Below are 18,470 nucleotides of genomic sequence, written 5' to 3'. Positions count from 1 at the left end.
GCAGCGTAAGTTCTATTGCTGGATTTTCCTGTGGTTGTCACCTGCAAAAGAGAAGAGGCAACATTAGTTATTGCTGCGTCATTGTGCTGACAGATCGCTCCCACTGAGGTTGTGATTTTGTGTGTCTGTTTGGTATAAGACTTCAATCATTTTTTCCTGTGTGTGGCACCTGGTTAACGCCCTGAGGAAGCAATGACCTGTGAAACGGGGATATGAAATATGCAAGCATGAACCCGTTGGCCCTTTCATAGGAGTTATCAGCGTCTAGCTACTCAACGTATTACCCACATACGGACATTGTTTGTACACATGAACTGATTATCAACCCTTTTCCTTAATGAGAATATACTACATGTTTGTGGTCTGAACCAACTTACTTTGACTTTGCATTGATATTGGTCCTGGCATTTTGTATATTACTTCCTTGTACTTACTGAATTGTGTTTTGCCATTAATTTGCCTAGATATATTCGGCTTCTGGTCTGTAACCTTGGAATTTTTGTATATATGACTCACATCTTTGATTAATTTTCACATATGCTGTTTATTCAATTGTATTGTCACTTTGCCTTTTACACATTACTATAAGCATATAAATCATATTTTCATAATTCTTTTGGTATTGTAGTTGCTGCCTTCCCTTTCTTCTTGTTTGTTCTGCAACGTTAGTTATTGGCAGGAGTCTCGTTGGATTTGCACACCTACCTCTCAGTGGGATGTGTTTGAGTTCTGGACTTTACCAGAGTTGCTACTTGTAAGAGGGAAGGGACAATATTACCAACTGGCAGGGGCAACATTAAAATTTTATACCTATCTTGGTTCGGGAATGCTCATTTGATATTATCCAGTAGGAATAGCATTTAGAGAAGGTTCAGCATAATTATATATTATTAGTTATATATTATTGTGTATTTGGAGCCCATTTTGTATTGTGCTGGATGTTGTATTTATAATTATTTATTCTGTAGAGTTGTTTGATTATTTATTCATAACTTTGCACTTTAAATATATACTTTGAATATTTCGTATAAACAACTTTACTGACTGCATTGATCGTTATTCGCAGGAAGGGACTCCCCCCCCCCCCCCCGCTTCTTTTTTGAGCTTTTATATCCCGTGAGACTGCCTTTCTTGTTCGGCAACCCCCAGCTGCCTCTAGCCTGGAGTAAGGCTGAGCAAGTTGTGCTCATATATGGTGCAGAGACCTTTCCCTCCCCACCCCATGATTTCCCTCTGCAAGATGGAAGGGGCAACAAGGAGTTGGCCAGGAAGAGGAAACTGCCTTGCGGGGACCAGTGCGCTTCATAGCAGAACGGGAGTGTGACTGGATCTTTCAAATCCTAGCCCAACCCTCTAATCATCATTGCCCCACATTGGCTCACTCTCCTTCTTGGTCTCTCCCTTCTCTCTGCTCTTGTTTCTGTCATCTTCTGTGTTACCTCCACTTACCAAAGAGGAGTGGGGACATAGTTTAGTGTAGGAATGTCCAAACTACAGGCTACCATGAGCCCATGGACCCATCTGCCTCCCCCAAAGAAGCAAGGCTAGTGTTTCCGAAGATGCGGGGTTCGAGTTGCGAGTGGAGCCTCTTTGACTGTCCCATCTCTTCCTATTCAGGCAAGGTTTTTCGCAATGCTTTCTGTACCTCAGTATGGCTCTCAGACCAAAAACTTTGGACTCCTTTGCTTTGGCAATTCTGACACAGGGTGGTGGGTGCCATCACAAAACGATAGCCATAGGAGGCGGGGCCAATCAGAAAATGGTTGCCACAGGAGGTAGAACCACACACAGAGAGGAAGCTCAAGTGTAGAGAGGAAGAGAGGTACATGGGGAAAGAAGAGTGAGAGAGAATAAAGCCAACATTGTGATTGCTGCAGAAAACAACATTGTTTTACTCTGAACGTCCAATCAGCTCTCCGATGGCCAAGCAGAAGCCCTGTGGCAAGACCTCTTCCACATGACCTCTTCCACATGACCTCTTCCACTTTCTGAAAATATTTGGTGGGCGTCAGGAAAGGTGTGTGGGTGCCATTTGTCTCTCTTGCAGTGCAATCTTTTACACAGTTACTCAGTCTAAGTCGATTTATCTCAGTGGGCTCAGAGGGGTATAATTCTACGTAGGATTGCCGTGTTACTCTGCAAAGTGCACTTAAACTTCCGAACAAGGTTTTTTTGTGTGTAAGAATGGTTTTTGATCTGATATACAAGGTCTATGTACTTGAAGTGAAGCTAGTGTATACATTTACGTTGCCATTATTGATGTCTAGAGATTTTTCTGAGTCAAATATCCTAGGAAGAATCATATATGGGAATGTGATGAAATGTCAAGAAGAATTAATGTTCTGAATTGCTTAAAATACTACAAAGAAATGTTTGAAAAAATCTGTGTCAGCATTCCTGAGGTCTTCTTGGTTTTTGTTGTGTGCGAGAGAGACGTTTGGTTGATAACTTGATTATAAATATTTACAACTGGATATATTAAGGGGGAAAAGAGCTAATGCTGGTTGTATAATTTTATGGCTTTGTGGGTTGGCTGTATTTAAATTCCTTAAAGATTGGTGAAAAGACTGGTGAATGTAAAAAATAGTATTTTAAAACCAATAGGTTTTCATGAGCTAGAGAGTGACTCTCTTTAAGGAAAATACGGTGTGCACAAGAAGACTCTCTCCCAGGTATAGCAGTAAAGCACAGCCTTCGTTCTATTCCAATAGCTACTGACACACAAAAGTATAGTGGGGGAGAACCTTACATTTGATTGTGAGTATCCCAGTTTGGTTAAAGCACGTTGATGTAACTTCTCCCCCATGCTATACAAAAGCAATATGAATCTGGGGGGGGGGGATTGTCAGGGGGTTTGGCATGAGATGCCATCAATAAATAGAAGACCAAGTCTTGTTCAAAATATACAGACTTGTTGAGCCCATTCAGAGTGTAGTCTTAAGTATAGCCAGAACCAGTCTGTTGTGGTCAGTAAACTCAGAAGGGTCTAATTCTGTTTAGAATTGGCCCTAGGAATGTAGCTGGTTTCATGCTAGGTACTTTGACTAAATCAGATTAATATAACCCCATCCATCATGAAATTCTAGGAAATGAGCTCCCCTTCACTGGCAGTTTTCAAGAAGAGGCTGGATGGATATTTGTCAGGGATGCTTTAGGCTCATCCTGCATTGGGCAGGGGGTTGGACGAGGAGGTCTGTATGATCCCTTCCAATCTGTGATTCTGTGATTATTTTAATAGCTTGCTTTGTTCTGTTCAATGTTTTCTTCATATGCGTAATGGGAACGTAATGTTTTCATGCCACAGGATGAAATTTAATTGCTTTCCAAGATAATTTAATGCTTGTATGCTGAGCACTATTTCACTCCAACTGTACCTAGCACAGTTCAGTTGTGTGTTTTTGCAAGTACGTTATCAACTGTTTAGTTAGCCTGAGATACACGTTGCTGCATGCTGCGATTTTACTTACTTACTCACATAATAACATTTCCATGTGGCCTTTTCACCCCATTCGTGATCTCCAAGGTGGCAAACATTAAAACATTTCAAACATTAATTTCAAACACAAATATATATATTAAATAAAACATAAACATACACACACACAAAAACGGAGATAGGCAGGAAGGGTAATAAGAGTCAGTGAAGGAATGCCCAACTAAACAAAAAAGTATTCCCTCCTTGGGTGGAAAACAATGCTAGAGGAAGACAGACAAATCTCCCTAGAGAGGGAGCTTCAGAGATTTGGTGCCATGAGAGAGAAGGCCCTTTCTGGGGATGCCACCTGAGCAGCCTCACATGGCAGAGGCACTCAAAGCAACGGCGAAGGTGAAATCTCTGTTTTAAGCTCTCCTTTTAATGCTGACCGGGGTTTGCCAAGAAATTTTGTCCTTCGGAAAAGGGGAAGGAGAAAAAGTATCTATCTGATGTTTTTGGTATTCTGGCTTTGCGGGCGTTCTTAATAGCAGAACCCTCCAGAACATATAGGATAACATTAATGCCCTTGGGAATAAATTAGCATCTCCTTCTATGCCACGAATTGGTTTGGGTAAGCAAACAGATAAAGGCCATCTTATCTAGTTCAAACCGTAATAAACAGTTCTTAAAAACTCACCTTTCTTTCCTTCCACTATGGCTTTGGATACATATAAAATATCAGTGTCTATCTTTTCTTTTAGAGGGAGAGTGATATCTTGCTATAACAAATGGCATCTAGGGTATTTGCTGAACAATCACCCAAAGAATATTGATTTAAAACATTTTGATAAAATGCCAGGCTCTCTCAGGGGAAAACACTTGACTCTCTCTTTTTATAGCTCCAGTATTCCCCTCCTAAATTTTGCCTGATCCAAACTGTTTTAATCTCCATAGGATATTCCCCCGGAAGTGCTATAGTAACCCTAATGTAACACCACTTCTTCTCCCAGGGAAAATCCCTAATTAGAAGATAGTAAAGAAAGAAAAGGTAGCAGAGAGAGGAACTTCAGCTCTCTTAAAGAGAGTGAAATTTGCTACTAGAGATGAACCTCTGATTGAGTTTTCACCAACAAAGAAAGCTGATGTCAATCAATTGGAGTGGTCAGGCAAGTTAGCTTGTGAAGAACCAATTTTAATTTATGAAGTTAAAAGTTCTTCCTGTTTGCCATCCCTTTCAAAGGATGTTCAGTTGGATATAATGGATGTGAATCTTCTTCAATCATTTTGTTCCCCGCCTTAGGAGGAACAAGATAATATACCCACTCAACTCCAGAAACTGCAGCATACTTTATTACAAATTAGCTAGAAACAAAATCATTTAATTAATCAAAAAGTCTGTATCAGCTGTTTTACATAAGCTCATTGACAGAAATGAAAAATGAAATCACAATTTAACTATGGAAAACTTTTGTACAGTTGTAGCAGGAGTTAAATCTTGTAGGCCAATGAGAAATTATTCTACAAAATTTGGAATGTGAAACTTGGTAACGAAAACAGAAGATGGTGGGATATCCTACTATATAAGAGGTTAACCGTGTTCCAGACAACCCACTTTTTACCCTGGTGTGCCTTCAGAGGGTGCTGCTGTGGTGGGAAACCCAGATTGGGATCAGAAATGGAGGAGGTGGCAATGCCCTCCCCCTGCCTTCACCCACCCAGGATCAGGTGCAGAGCAGAATGTGATGCCCCCCCCTTTACCTAGCCGGGATCAGGTGCAGAGCAGGAGGCAATGCCTTCTTCCCCTTCACCCAGTTAGGATAAGTGGGAAGCAGGTGGCAATGCCCACCCCCACCTTCACCCCATTGGGATCAGGAGTGGAGCAGGTGGCAATGCCCATCCCACGCCTTCAGCCGGCCAGGATCAGGCGCAGAGCAGGAGGCAATGCTCACTGCACTTCACCCAGCCGGGATGATGTGCGGAACAGGAGGCAATGCCCACCCCCTCTTCACCCGGCCGAGATCAGGCACTGAACAGGTGGCAATGCCCGCCTTCCCTTCACCCACCCAGGATCATCAGCGGAGCAGGTGGCAATGCCCGCCTTCCCTTCACCCACCCAGGATCAGCAGTGGAGCAGGTGGCAATGCCCGCCTTCCCTTCACCCACCCAGGATCAGCAGCGGAGAAGGTGGCAATACCCACCCCCCTTCACCTGGCCAGGATCAAGAGGAATGGAGCAGGTGACAATGTCCACCTCCCTGCCTTCATCTGGCTGAGGTCAGTCAGGGAAGGGGAGTCAATGCCTGCCCGCCGGCCCTCCCCTTTCTAGAGCCCATTGTATTTTTCTCCACAACGGGCTTTGTTACTAGTTTGAGATAATATTGCAAATTCATATCTCTTGCAAGATTGCTTATTTTCATGTATTGACAGTGTAATATTGACACTGCTTTAGTATAATCTGGGTGAAGCATAATCTGTTGTTTATTGGGATCCCAATACAGGTTTGTTTTCTTTCTCTTGCCAAGCACAGAAGATGATCTTTCACACTTACTCTTAAAAAGTGGACAGTTACTGGAGCTGGCTTGTTTGTTCTGCTAGGTGCATGAGGAATCCTATAAGCTTGTTCAGTCCGCAACTAATAGTCAGATGGAAGCTGCAAGAGCTCATAAATAGCTTTCCCATGTATTCTACCAGCTTTTTCTGCCCCATCTTTTCAGATGCTCCTGAAAGACGAATGACACAAAGGTTAAATTGATGAGTGAAACTATCAAACTGGGATATTTGGCTGTACAAAACATTGTATGAAGCTGAAACAACCATTTCATAAGCGACTGTTTGGTCTTCCAAGGCAGCAGTTTTACCTTTCCCACCTCAAGTTTTTCCAAGGCATCTGTTGAAGCCATGTGCTGATGGATTCAGTCAACCCTCAAAGTTGTTTAATCAAATCATCAATTGTGTTATCGGAAGCAGAAAGTTGTTTTAGTCGCTCAGATTGTTTTTTCAGCTAAGTCTTCATTTTTTTATGCAAAGGAATTGAACATCAGCACCAACTGGGGCAGGGGGAAGGTAGCTGTCTTGATATCTTTTCCTTTACAGCTCATAGTTTTAAGATTATAAGCCCCACTTATCACAAAATGGATCACAAAGAAGACACAAAATAATAAAGTGAAGGCAAATTACTGCTATATCAAACAGAACAGGTTGAAATTAAGTTATAACATGCAGAAGAGATGGGAGCAGCACTGAGTTACTTTCTGATTATTCTGCCATCTTAACTGGAAGTCATCATGTTAGTTTATTTTGTATATTGTAGTACTCACCTAGGCCACCCACATAGCCAGATAAAGATGCCCACCTTTGTAAGGCAATGGAAGGCACCTGTTAGTCCCTGGCAGTTAGGTCCCTTCAAGTTCTCCACAGTTAACACACAGGTGTTTCAGTTGAAGCAATGTTATTAGAGATCTATGCAGTCCAAGGTGTTCACAGAAAGGTAGCAATTGGCAGAAATGACAATTCAAACAAAGGCATTACTAATTATAGGGAAACTTCCTGCCCTTCGGGTCCGTTGACATTCTGGCGCGAAAACCCAAAGAAGTTACATGGGAACTGATTAGTTTAGGCTAGACAGAGTACAAAGTGAAATTATCCCAGTCTTTGGGAAAAGATAGATGGTTGGCTGCTCGCAGCTCTCCTTCAAGGACACTTGCTAGAAAAGTGAAAGTAAATATTTTCACCAGATTCTGTTGAAAATATTCATGACAGCACCCATGCTGGCTCTCCTGCACCTCGTATTAGCAGTTCACACACTCTCAGATGCTATAACAGAATACAACTTTAGCAAAACAGTAATGATCAGCACAAAATGCAGAATACAATAATGGCAGGTATGCTGGCATCCATGACAGCACCTATGTTTAGCAGCAAAGTCTATTGGAAAATTGCTAGGAAAGCTTCCAAACAATAACATAGACAGCATTGCAGCCACTGAGCCTGACAAACAGTAGTATGAGAAAGAGGCAGATTGACCAGGTAAAGGCATTGGGTGGCACGAGGAGGGTATGACGTTTGAGTGGGCAAGCAGGATCAGGAGCTGCCTGAGGTAGATTTGCTTGAACAAGGGACACAAATTGGAGAGCAGCCGACAGGCAGCAGAGCACAGACTGAAGAGGGAAACTTGGCACTTCATGGCGGGCATTGGTAGGAGAGGGGAGGATCCTTCAGGATTGTAGTACCTCACACATGTATGTAACCCTAGTGGCTACCACTTGCAGTCAGTCAAGAAAGCCCAGAATCTCTCTCCTCCTTTCCCCTAAGGAAACACTGTGCTCTCTCTATTCCCATATTGGGAAAATAATGGCCACCTTATAGAAGTGAATCCAAGTGAGGCGGAGACTGAAACAATGAAAGATAACCCCCCCCCCAAAAAAACCAAACTCCTCCCGAAAGATAATCATGGTGTTTTTTATTGTAGGCTCTTTCAGAAAGGAATCTGTTTTGTTTTCATGTTAATTATGATAATTCAGAAATGCCATTTTTGTCATTAATAATGAAAGAAATGTACAGGTCTCCTGGAGATCCCAGACACCACCCACAAGTTGGCTGAACAGGGCTTGTGCTATTTGTCTCCAGGGTAGAGAATCAAAGAGAATTTTTGTTGCACCTTAAAGACATGTGATGCTATCTCATGCAGACTTAATCTAACGTAAGACCATTGAAATAAATACACTGTGAACCAATTTATTGAAGTGTTTCTCAATAAATCTATTCGTAAGATGCCACAAAAGACTCCTTTTTGTTTTTACTTCAACAGATTAAGACAGTTACTGCAATTTTTAATGAGATCAGGAAATGTGTGAAATTTCCCCACACCTTTGAATGTCTGCCTTTACAAAATAGTCCAGTAGCACCTTTAAGACTAACCAACTGTATTGCACCATAAGCTTTCGAGAACCAAAAGTGCTACTGGACTCTTTACTATTTTGTAAAGGGGTGGCACTAGGGGAGAAATTGTCGTCTTGCCACCCGCTGGTATGTGGTGTGCCTCAGGGGGCCACGCTCTCCCCATTATTGTTTAATATCTATATGGCTGAAGCGGAGTTGGCTGAAATTAAGTCCTACAAAGATGGAGGGCCTGTACTTGAGTCGCGGGTGTGTGGATTCGGGACCCCGGCTTCTGGACCTCGATGAGGGCTTCATGCCAGTTCCGAGAGTCGGGAGCTTGGATGCCTCCTTGAAAATGGAGGCTCAGGTTGCAGCGGCTGTCAGGTCCTCTTTTCCATCTGTGACAGACCAGGCAGCTTGCCCTGTGTCTCTTAACCTGCGATTTAATGACAGTGATTTAAGCAATGGTCACCTCTAGGCTGGATTACTGTAACACACTCTATGTGGGGCTTTCCTTGGGTCTGATCTGGCGATTACAGCTGGTTCAAAATGCAGTGGTGTGTGCCATCACCGGAGTGCCAAATGGTGCATGTATAAAACAAGTGTTGCGCCAGCTGCATTGGCTACTAGTGGAGTACTGAATCAGATTCAAGGTTTTGGTATTAACCTATGTGCCCCAGAGGACGTTGCGATCAGGTAATAAACAATTGTTGGTGATCCCTGGCCCCATGGAGGCCCGCCTAGCCTCGATCAGAGCCAGGGCCTTTTCGGTCCGGGCTCCAACCTGGTGGAACTCTCTGTCGGATGAGACCAGGGCCTGGCAGGGTTTGTTATCTTTTTGCTGGGCCTGTAAGACAGAGATGTTCCTCCAAGCATATGGTTGAGGCGCGGCTTGGCCTCCAATGGCCAAATGGAGACGGGGATCCCTATTAGATGAATCCACAATCTAGCTTCTTTAAAACTTTCAAATGGTAGTTAGGTGGTGAACCCTGTTACTGAGTGCTGCTATCTATTCTTATACTATACTATTTTATATTGTTATTTAAACTGTTTTAATATCATTTATATTGTAATGATGGTTGTTGTGGGTTTTCCGGGCTGTATTGCCATGGTCTTGGCATTGTAGTTTCTGACGTTTTGCCAGCAGCTGTGGCTGGCATCTTTTGGTGCTACACCTCTGAAGATGCCAGCCACAGCTGCTGGCGAAACGTCAGGAACTACAATGCCAAGACCACGGCAATACAGCCCGGAAAACCCACAACAACCATCGTTCTCCGGCCGTGAAAGCCTTCGACAATACATTATATTGTAATGCTTTTATTAAATTGTAACCCGCCCTGAGCCTGCTTGTGCGGGGAAGGTGGAATATAAATCAAAAATATAAATAAATAAATATTTTGCTAGTACAGACTAACATGGCTAACTCCTCTGGATCTATGTCTTTACAAAAAGAGAAAGGGGGCTGTTAGGAACGGACAGTTATAGAGATAAATGCATGCCAAATAGTAATCACAGGTAGTGGTTTCAGATTTAATACCATTTGATTTACATTTATCTGTGTTATTTCAGGCAAGCTTTCCTTTTCTTGTAGTTTTAGAATTATTTGTACATCAGGTTCCTTAGAATCCAATGTTTTATCTCTTGGTTTGTTAATCGTGCAGATTTTTGAAGTCTAATGGTTGCCTGGTTTTGCATATCACAATGGTCTGAAGTATTCAGGGGAGCTCAGATGCACATATTTCAAGATGAACTACTTGAAGGAAGGATTAATTGTGAGCTGCGCAAAAGAATTACCTTTATTGTACTGAATATCTTTTTTAAAAGACTCTCATATTAGCTGACAGAATTCTTTGCTGGTAAGGAAGAGATAGAGATGTGACGGGGGAGGAAAGAAAGGGGAAAAAATTGATGGCTCGAAGATGAAAAAGACTTCTCAGGAGCTGCTCTTTCAAGATCAGATAAAGTTCCCCCATGTTTCTTTCCTTCTGATGACAGCACATCAAAACCTTTCCATAGATTAGTAACACACACTTGGGACGGAGAGGCCAGTGTCGATGCACGGCTGCTTCTCGGATGGATGGATGGATGGGCTGGTCTTTCTGGGTGATCTTTTATTTTTTCTAAAATGAACAGGAAAGTTCAGAGGGTGTAGAAAGTAAATATAACGTAAGTACTTCTATTTCTCCCCCCTTTTCCATTTCATGACAGATTTTGTATGGGAAGAGGAGGCAGGCCCTCAACCAGAAATACAAACAGAACTCCCATCACCTTCCACTTCCGTTCCCAGCGTTGTGTGAGAATCAGAACTGGCTGGAGGGCACCCATTTTACAGAGATAATTGTTTCGGCCTTCGTGACTGCTGCCTTCATTAAATTTGGGGTTGTTGAAGGCAGGGTAGATCATGGCTACTAGATATGTTTGCATAGTAAAAGGATGACATGAAGTGACATGGGTAATTATTACTTCTTGGGCTGTAAAGGTAATAATAGCATTTACATATTGCTTTATTATGTTCTGAGGGCTTCATATCCACTGTCCAGCAATCTTGACAACATCCCTGTAGTGTAGATCAGTATTATCCTTATACAGCAGAGACTGAGAAGTCAAAGCTTGCCAAAGTTTTTAGTTGAGGCTGTGGTGGGGTTTGCTGACTCACACTCTGAGCTACGTTGGCTAGGCTGTCAGCGTACTCTTGGTATGCGTTGTCTTACAAATGTTAAGTGAGTATTCTAAAACAATTGGCTTCTATGCAACATTTGTGTTGCTTGATAAACTAGAACCAAGCCTACATCTGCTGCAAAATGAAGTGGTAGAATGGACTATATCCAAGATTCCCTTTGTATGAGAGTTGGCTGGGCTGTGTAAGTGGGACAGAAATCCAGACCACAGGAGGGAAGGTGTCTGCAGCTCCACCTTGTAGTCAGAAGATGATGAATAATGCAAAGAATTGTTACCAGCAAAGGCTGCTCTGCACCCATGAGAATATGGCCCCTTCCCGGCATGCAGCTACGCTGCTAAAGCTGGGGGCCATTAGTTGCTGGCCTGGAAGGAGGGAGGCAGCACCCCCCCTTCCTTTCAATCCAGGGTTTGGCTGGGAGGGTGGAGACAAGGGCCTGAGGAGGCTGCTCCGCCCTGCCCAGCCGCAGGTGGGAAGAGTCGCTCGGCCTGAGCAGGGCCCATCTCAAGCTCTCTCAGCCAAGCTCCTCTGAGGCTGTTTTACCAAAGGCCCTCCTGGTTGTGCAGTGCCGGCTGCCTGGGAGAAGCTGTGATGCTATTCCCCTGCTTGCTGCCTTCAGACTCCGGGAGGAGAGCCAGGGCCCAGCGCCAGGCTCAGGGGTTTGGCAGAGGCTTTTTCTTATTTACAGTTGGGGCCTGTTGTCAGGAGGGCTGAAGCGGGGTTATACCAGCCCTTGCAGGCCTCTGTGATCAGGCTATCCACTGATATATCTTTACTCTCGTTTTAATCAGGGCTTAACTACATGTAAGGTTGCCAGGTCCAGGTTGGGAAATTCCTTGAGATTGGGGGGGGAGGGGTGGAGCCTAGAGAGGGTGGGGGTTGGGGAGGCGAAGAGCCTCAGTGGGGTATAGTGCCATAGAGTTCACCCTCCAGAGCAGCCATTTTCTCCAGGGGAACAGGTCTCTGTTGCCTGGAGATCAGTTGTAATTCTGGGAGATCTCCAGCTACCACCTGGAGGCTGGCAACCCTAACTACATGTTACAGTTTCTTTTGCATTTATTTTAAGACACTTTTATTTTCTTTTGCATATGCTGCCTCTAGGATGACTTCATCAATTAGGAGAACAGTGTGGAAAGAGCAGAATTTTAACTCTGTTCTCCTGCCCTTTCTTTGGAGGAAAAATCTGCTGTTGGACTGCTTTTACCACTGCAGGAGGGGGAAAAAAGAATATGGGTACCTGTAAGATCCTGCGGAATAAAAGCTGCTTCATAGTGTCTTTTTTCAAGTGAGGAAAGCCCAGTACTTTCAAGTGAGTCAGTTAACACAGGCAGCTGCCAGTTGCCCAGCTTAGATATTTTATTTATTTATTTAATGTCAGACTGTGGCTAGATAAGGTACTCTCTGCAAGATTCCCTTTAGAAGCAAGAATAAGTCCAATGTCTGGCAAAGGAAGCTTTATTGCAGAAAAGATCCATTATAGTCCACTGTCCTGAATAGGAGACTCAGGATGGTACATGATCATTGTTACCAATGAAGAGCAAGCATAGGATACAGAGTAACAATACCCATCTGGAACAGCCTCCCCCCACAGTTCTCAAAACAACATCTTTCAGTCCTGGGAAGCTGCTCTCCTTCAAGGCCAATGCCTGGTGGAACGGTGTTAGACAAAACAGTCTCCTCTGGTGGGAATGCTGCCTGGGAACTGGTGCACCTGAGGAGAAAATACTTAAACACTTGAGGTATGGGGGGACCCGGTTGTGCTGGCGGCGGCCTCACCGGTTGAGCCGGGGGTAGCGGCCTCGGCTGGGCTGGCGGTGGTGCTCTCGGCTGGGCTGGTGGTGGTGCTCTCGGCTGGGCTGGTGGCAATGCCGGAGGTGCTGGCCGTAGCGGTTGAGGTGCTTGTAGTTGAGGTCGGTGCGGCGGAGTAATGATCGGCCGCTGAGGGGTGGGTTGGTGGGGTCGTAGTGGTGTAGGCCCCATCGGTTGGTTCGGAGGTGGTCTTACGGGCTGTTCCAGTGGCAAACGTATCGGCTGCAGCGGCGGGGTTAGTTGTGGTCGAAGCGGAAGGGGCCGCAGCGGCGAAGGCCGAATGGGTGGAAGGCCGCGCGGGCTTGCCCCTCCAGGCGTTGTTGTTCTGGGAAGCATCGGCTGGCCTTTTGGCGCTGGTAGACCATCTCCCGGAGGTTGCCCGACGGGAACAGTTTCGCGCGGTTGACCAGGGGCTCCCTCCCCGGATGGAGCCACGGGTGCTCCCGCTTGGTCCGGCCGGACCGTTATAGGGGAAGTATGGGGGGGTATCACCGGTGTATCACTTGGCTTTTCCTCCCCTTCCGTAGGCCTCTCAACGGGGGTCTCGTCTGGCGGCACATCCCCTCCCGTGATAGGAGGTTCGATGGGAGTCTCACCGGATGGCACAACCGGGTGATCCCTTCTCGGTGGAATTTCCCGCTGAATGGGAAGTTCCTTGGGTTGTTCTCCCGATTCGCCAGGATAGGTGCCCCCCTCGCCGGTAGGTGACGACCGCTGCTGAACTTCCTCCATCGGATAGGAGATGACACTTTGGAGGGTAGCTATCTGTATCGCCATCTCTTCAGGAGACAGTCTTTCTCCTGCCCCCATTGAGGAAATTAAATGAATGGCGTGAGCCAAACTTTCTTCCATATCCATCAGCTTAGCTTCTAATTGTTGCATATGACTTGGCCCTGGTTGTTCGCTCAGGGGACCTTCGTTCGCTGTACTCACCGGGGAGAAAGGGCCCCACGGAGGAGGGTCCCCTTGGACTATTCGCGACCTCGCGGCTAGAATTCCCTTGGCCATACCCGTCACGGCCGAGATGCTGGTATCTACCGCATAGGTGCGACCTTGTATCTGCTCCCAACTTTGTTCAGGGACTTCCGTTGGCTCTTTCCACGGAGCAAGTTCGGAATAATCCCAACTCAGGGCGCCACGGCGAGACGTGTCCCCCTCCATCTGCTCAAACGTCCTGTTCCAATATCGCCATGGTTGGCTGCTATCTAGTTCCGGGACGGTTTCTAGGCTTCGGCGCCCGTCCATCGAGACTCGTGGATGGAGTCCACCTGCCCGGCGCTCTCTGGTTTCTCGGGGTCTGGCTCCCCACTCCGACGGGGTGGGTACCGAGATCAAGGGGAGAGCGGTTGCTTTCGGCCTTGCCCCGAGGTTGCTTTCGGTCTCGTTCCGAGTACTGAAGTCGATGAGAGGCAGGGTAGAAGTGGAGGCTCCGGCTCCGTTCCCGGTTGCTCCCAGCTCCTGGGAGTCTTGGGTTTGCACCGGTTGATTGTCGGGAGACGCATACGGATCAAACAAAGGATCCCTATCCGGGACAACCTTGGATTCCGCTGGGCCCGACTCAGACATGATTGGTAACAAAATGTCAGACTGTGGCTAGATAAGGTACTCTCTGCAAGATTCCCTTTAGAAGCAAGAATAAGTCCAATGTCTGGCAAAGGAAGCTTTATTGCAGAAAAGATCCATTATAGTCCACTGTCCTGAATAGGAGACTCAGGATGGTACATGATCATTGTTACCAATGAAGAGCAAGCATAGGATACAGAGTAACAATACCCATCTGGAACAGCCTCCCCCCACAGTTCTCAAAACAACATCTTTCAGTCCTGGGAAGCTGCTCTCCTTCAAGGCCAATGCCTGGTGGAACGGTGTTAGACAAAACAGTCTCCTCTGGTGGGAATGCTGCCTGGGAACTGGTGCACCTGAGGAGAAAATACTTAAACACTAAAAGCATTAGAAAATGGAGTCAGTATAGTTAAGATATATACTGGACCTGACATTTAAAACATTTCTGTGCTGCCTTCTCACCCAAGTAGGGTCCCCAAGGGAGAAAATTAAAATATTTCAGCACTAAAGCAACATTTAAAATAAAGCATATATAAAATAATTCAATAAAAATGTGTAAACACATAACACCAAAACCTGGGAGAAGGGCCAGTAACAGAGGGAGGATGCCAAACAATAAAAAAGTCTTCACCCACTGGTGGAAAAGAACAATAGAAGGAGACAGACAAATCTCCCTGGAAGGAAGTTCTGGAATTTTGGAGCCGTGGTTGAGAAGGCCCTTCTCATGTTACCACCCCTCCAGCCTCAGGTGGTGAGGGCACCCAAAGCAGGGCCTCCAAAGGTGACTGGAGTGGATGGGTAGGTTCATCTGGGAGCAAGCAGTCCTTAAGTAATGCAAGTGATGTAACTGAAGTCCACAGCTTTTCTGTTTTGGTTAGTCTGAGTCTCTATCTCTCTCAATGCTTATTACTTATTCCCCCTAATTTTCCTACATTTCCTGCCAGCTGTCACTAACATATTTTGTTCACATCATACTAGTTTCCCTGTTGAAAAAACATGTTTTATACAAATGTGTATGAGACGTATGGGCATATCAGAGAGCTGGTATTGCACAAATGTCTGGATTTATCTCTCCAGCTGGTGCAGAGATTTGCAATATTTTCATAAGAAGGCCCACAACTCTGGCAGCTGCACATAGTCTGTGCAAGTTCACATCTGTTGCAATGAACTCAGCCACTTGCTTTTCTGACATTGATTTAGAACAAGGGTGGGAGGGCATTGGTGACCATAGTGTGCAAGCTGTATGCAAAACAGATAATATGGAATTTAATGCTCATCTGACTGCTCACGAAGCCATTCATATGGATAAGATGTGAGTCTAATGATCTGTGCTGGTTCCTACAAGAGTAATATTTATTTATATTTTAAGCTTGTGCTTTCCTCAGATGCTTAGGCCAGATGCAATTTAACAAAAACCACTAAAAGCTTTAACTGTAAGAAATTATCCCAACGAATAATGGTGTGTCGACTCAAGAGATTTAAACTGATTTAATAGTTGTTCTCTTTCCTCAGGGAATCCTGAGAATTACAGTTCTGTGAGGTGGTGGGGAAATCTAAGAAAATGTCAGGCTAGTCTAGTGATTTGAATATTGGGCTTGGAGTGGGGTACAAATCCCCATGCCCCTGTGAGGCTCTCTGGGTGATCTTGGTCTAGTTGTGGCCTCTTAGCCTAACTTATTTACTTATGAGAATAAAGCGAAGATGGGAGGGCTGTGCATGTCACCCGGGTTCCTTTGGAAGAAGGGTAGGATAAAATGTTCTAAATTGGTAGAATACTAGATTACAATTTTGATGATGATTTAGGGGAAAGCTGGGATGATTAAACTGGAATCCAACCACTATACCTTTGTAGAGCTTCAGTATTTTCCAGATGATGTATTTTAGGAAACCAGTGTGGCTCCCTACATGATCATTGTTTGCAAGCTCATGCTCCTTTAAAAGACTTTGACAACTAAATATTTTCCCCTTCCTTTTATTTTCTTTAGCGCCTTGCAGAAGCAGCGGAGAGATTTCAGAAAGAGCATCAATGGCAGGATGAATTTGCGGTGAGCACCTAGTTATGTGTGTTTTAATTTTATCTTTTAGTACTAGTTCTCATTTTTTTTAAAAAAAACCTTCGTTTTCTGTGTCAGCTAATATCTGATTGTTGTTGTGATATGGGCGCCTCAAATATATGCTGTCTCTGAAAATGGGATGCTGTTGAAAATCTTAGTTTAGTTTCCCATCTTACTCACTGAGAGAGGTTGGCCGTAGAGTCTTTGTTTTGCTGAATCCATTTGTGGCTTGGAAATGAGGATAATTTAATCTAGGCATCACCCTGAATGAAGAATCAGAATATGTCAGTTATTCATCATTTATTGTCCCTATTTTTCTTTAATTCCCCACCAGCTGCCATTAGTACATCTTGCTCACATCATGTTAGTTTGCCTACAGAAATGCTTTTAATAATAAATATAACAAGAACAACATTCAATTTATATACCGTCCTTCAGGACAACTTAATGCCCACTCACAGCGGTTTACAAGGTGTGTTATTATTATCCTCATGACAATCACCCTGTGAGGTGGGTGGGGCTGAGAGAGCTCTGAGAAGCCGTGACTAACCCAAGGACACTGTGCTGGCTTCAAGTGGAGGAGTGGGGAATCAAACCCAGTTCTCCGGATTAGAGTCCTGCTGCTCTTAACCGCTACACCAAACTCGCTACTGAAGCCAGTCTGCAGAAGAAGTGAACGATGTACGGTGCATCAGGATAAAACAGTGCTAGCCAAGAAATATATTTTGTGAACCTCCGGAGTAGGTGATAGACTTCTAAAATTTAGTTAGGAGGTAGTCTGATCATCATTAAATCCTTGGTTCAGGAGAGCTGCTCCATGGGGCTGGTTTATTAATGTGGTCCTCAGTTTTCATACCCTTGGTTCCCTTGAAGGGCTGCTATGGAACAAGTCTCTGAGCCTTGGAGGGATAATATTAATTTTATTAGTATTATTTTGTTTTAATGAGAAAGAGAACCATACTAAAAGGAACTTGCCTCCTGTAGTGTCATTTGTTCCTTCAGGTTCTCCAACACTTCTTTTAAATTCACTTCTGCAAAATTTTAGGACAACTTCAGGATGTGCAGAACGGCACCCTCGGGAATTGTGTTGGCCTTGTAGTAATTCCTTTGGCGCCCCTGAAAATGCCTTGGTTTGATTCTCCTGATTCACTCTCAAGTTTGTGTTGAAATCTGCTTGAGGCAAAATGTCAGTGGCAATTCTGCTTCGGTCGCATTATGACTGTATGGAGCGGGGGCTGCCCCCCATGGTGGGTGTTCTCCTGTGGTTTTACTTTTTTTGCCCTTTATCTTCAATAAGACTAAAAGATGGCTGGTTTTGCACTTTTTGTGCGGACAGATAGCAATTCATCAAATTTCACTGCCAGGGAACATTTTGTAAAACTGTCTTGAAAAAAAAAAAATTTATAGTGAAAGAAGCTCTAACATCAACCTTGTATCAACATTCATGTCTTTTTTGGCAATAGAAATTGGATTGTCATAAAGAAGTTTGCCTTTCCTTTTTGAATCGAGATGAAGAAAATGTGCGGATTATAATAACCTTGACATTAGGTTATGCAATTAAATTTTGAATAAATGTATTAAGCCTCTCATAATTTAATTTGTTCCGTTTTAGCCAGACATAATCTTTCATTTCTTCTGGACTATTTTTTTTTTCAGAAAATGCCTGTTTAAATTAGTTTGCATGTGGATCTTTCTGCTAAACTTACTTCCCGGTGCAATTTTTCATTTTCCTAATGACAGTTTTCTGAAATAGAATCAGCATTTTAGACCCTTTGGTCCCAAGTGATGAATCCTTATTCTCTAGGTGGAGTTGAGCACATTGAAATGACTCCTGCTTCTATGGAAGGGTCTTTCTTTCTTTCCCATGGTTTTGCTTTTGGGTAATGCAAGTCCCTTCACTGCAACCCACACAAGTCACAGAAAAATAATAATCTTTTTTGGAGGATAGAATGAAGGGTCTGGCTCATTAGTTCCAAGTAGAGGTGGGCATGAACCAAAATAAGAACCAAAATTCGTCACGAACTGCGTCAGTTTGTGGTTCACAAACCGGTGGTTTGTCAGAGCCCATTTCTGAG

The 18,470-nt window shown here is 44.3% G+C and overlaps 1 protein-coding gene across 2 annotated transcripts in view; it reads left to right on the top strand.

Moving 5' to 3' along the window:
- Positions 1–18,470, top strand: part of CACNA2D1 (calcium voltage-gated channel auxiliary subunit alpha2delta 1) — a 565,021-nt gene that overhangs the window by 247,879 nt on the left and 298,672 nt on the right. For both annotated transcript variants that reach the window (XM_054989047.1, XM_054989046.1), the window contains exon 4: positions 16,327–16,386. In XM_054989047.1, coding sequence (XP_054845022.1) covers positions 16,327–16,386 — 60 coding nt within the window. The remainder of the gene's footprint in view (positions 1–16,326; positions 16,387–18,470) is intronic.

The sequence above is a fragment of the Eublepharis macularius genome, chromosome 9, assembly GCF_028583425.1.
Source record: "Eublepharis macularius isolate TG4126 chromosome 9, MPM_Emac_v1.0, whole genome shotgun sequence".
Taxonomy (NCBI): Eukaryota; Metazoa; Chordata; class Lepidosauria; order Squamata; family Eublepharidae; genus Eublepharis; species Eublepharis macularius.
This window is presented reverse-complemented; position numbering and strand designations above follow the sequence as displayed.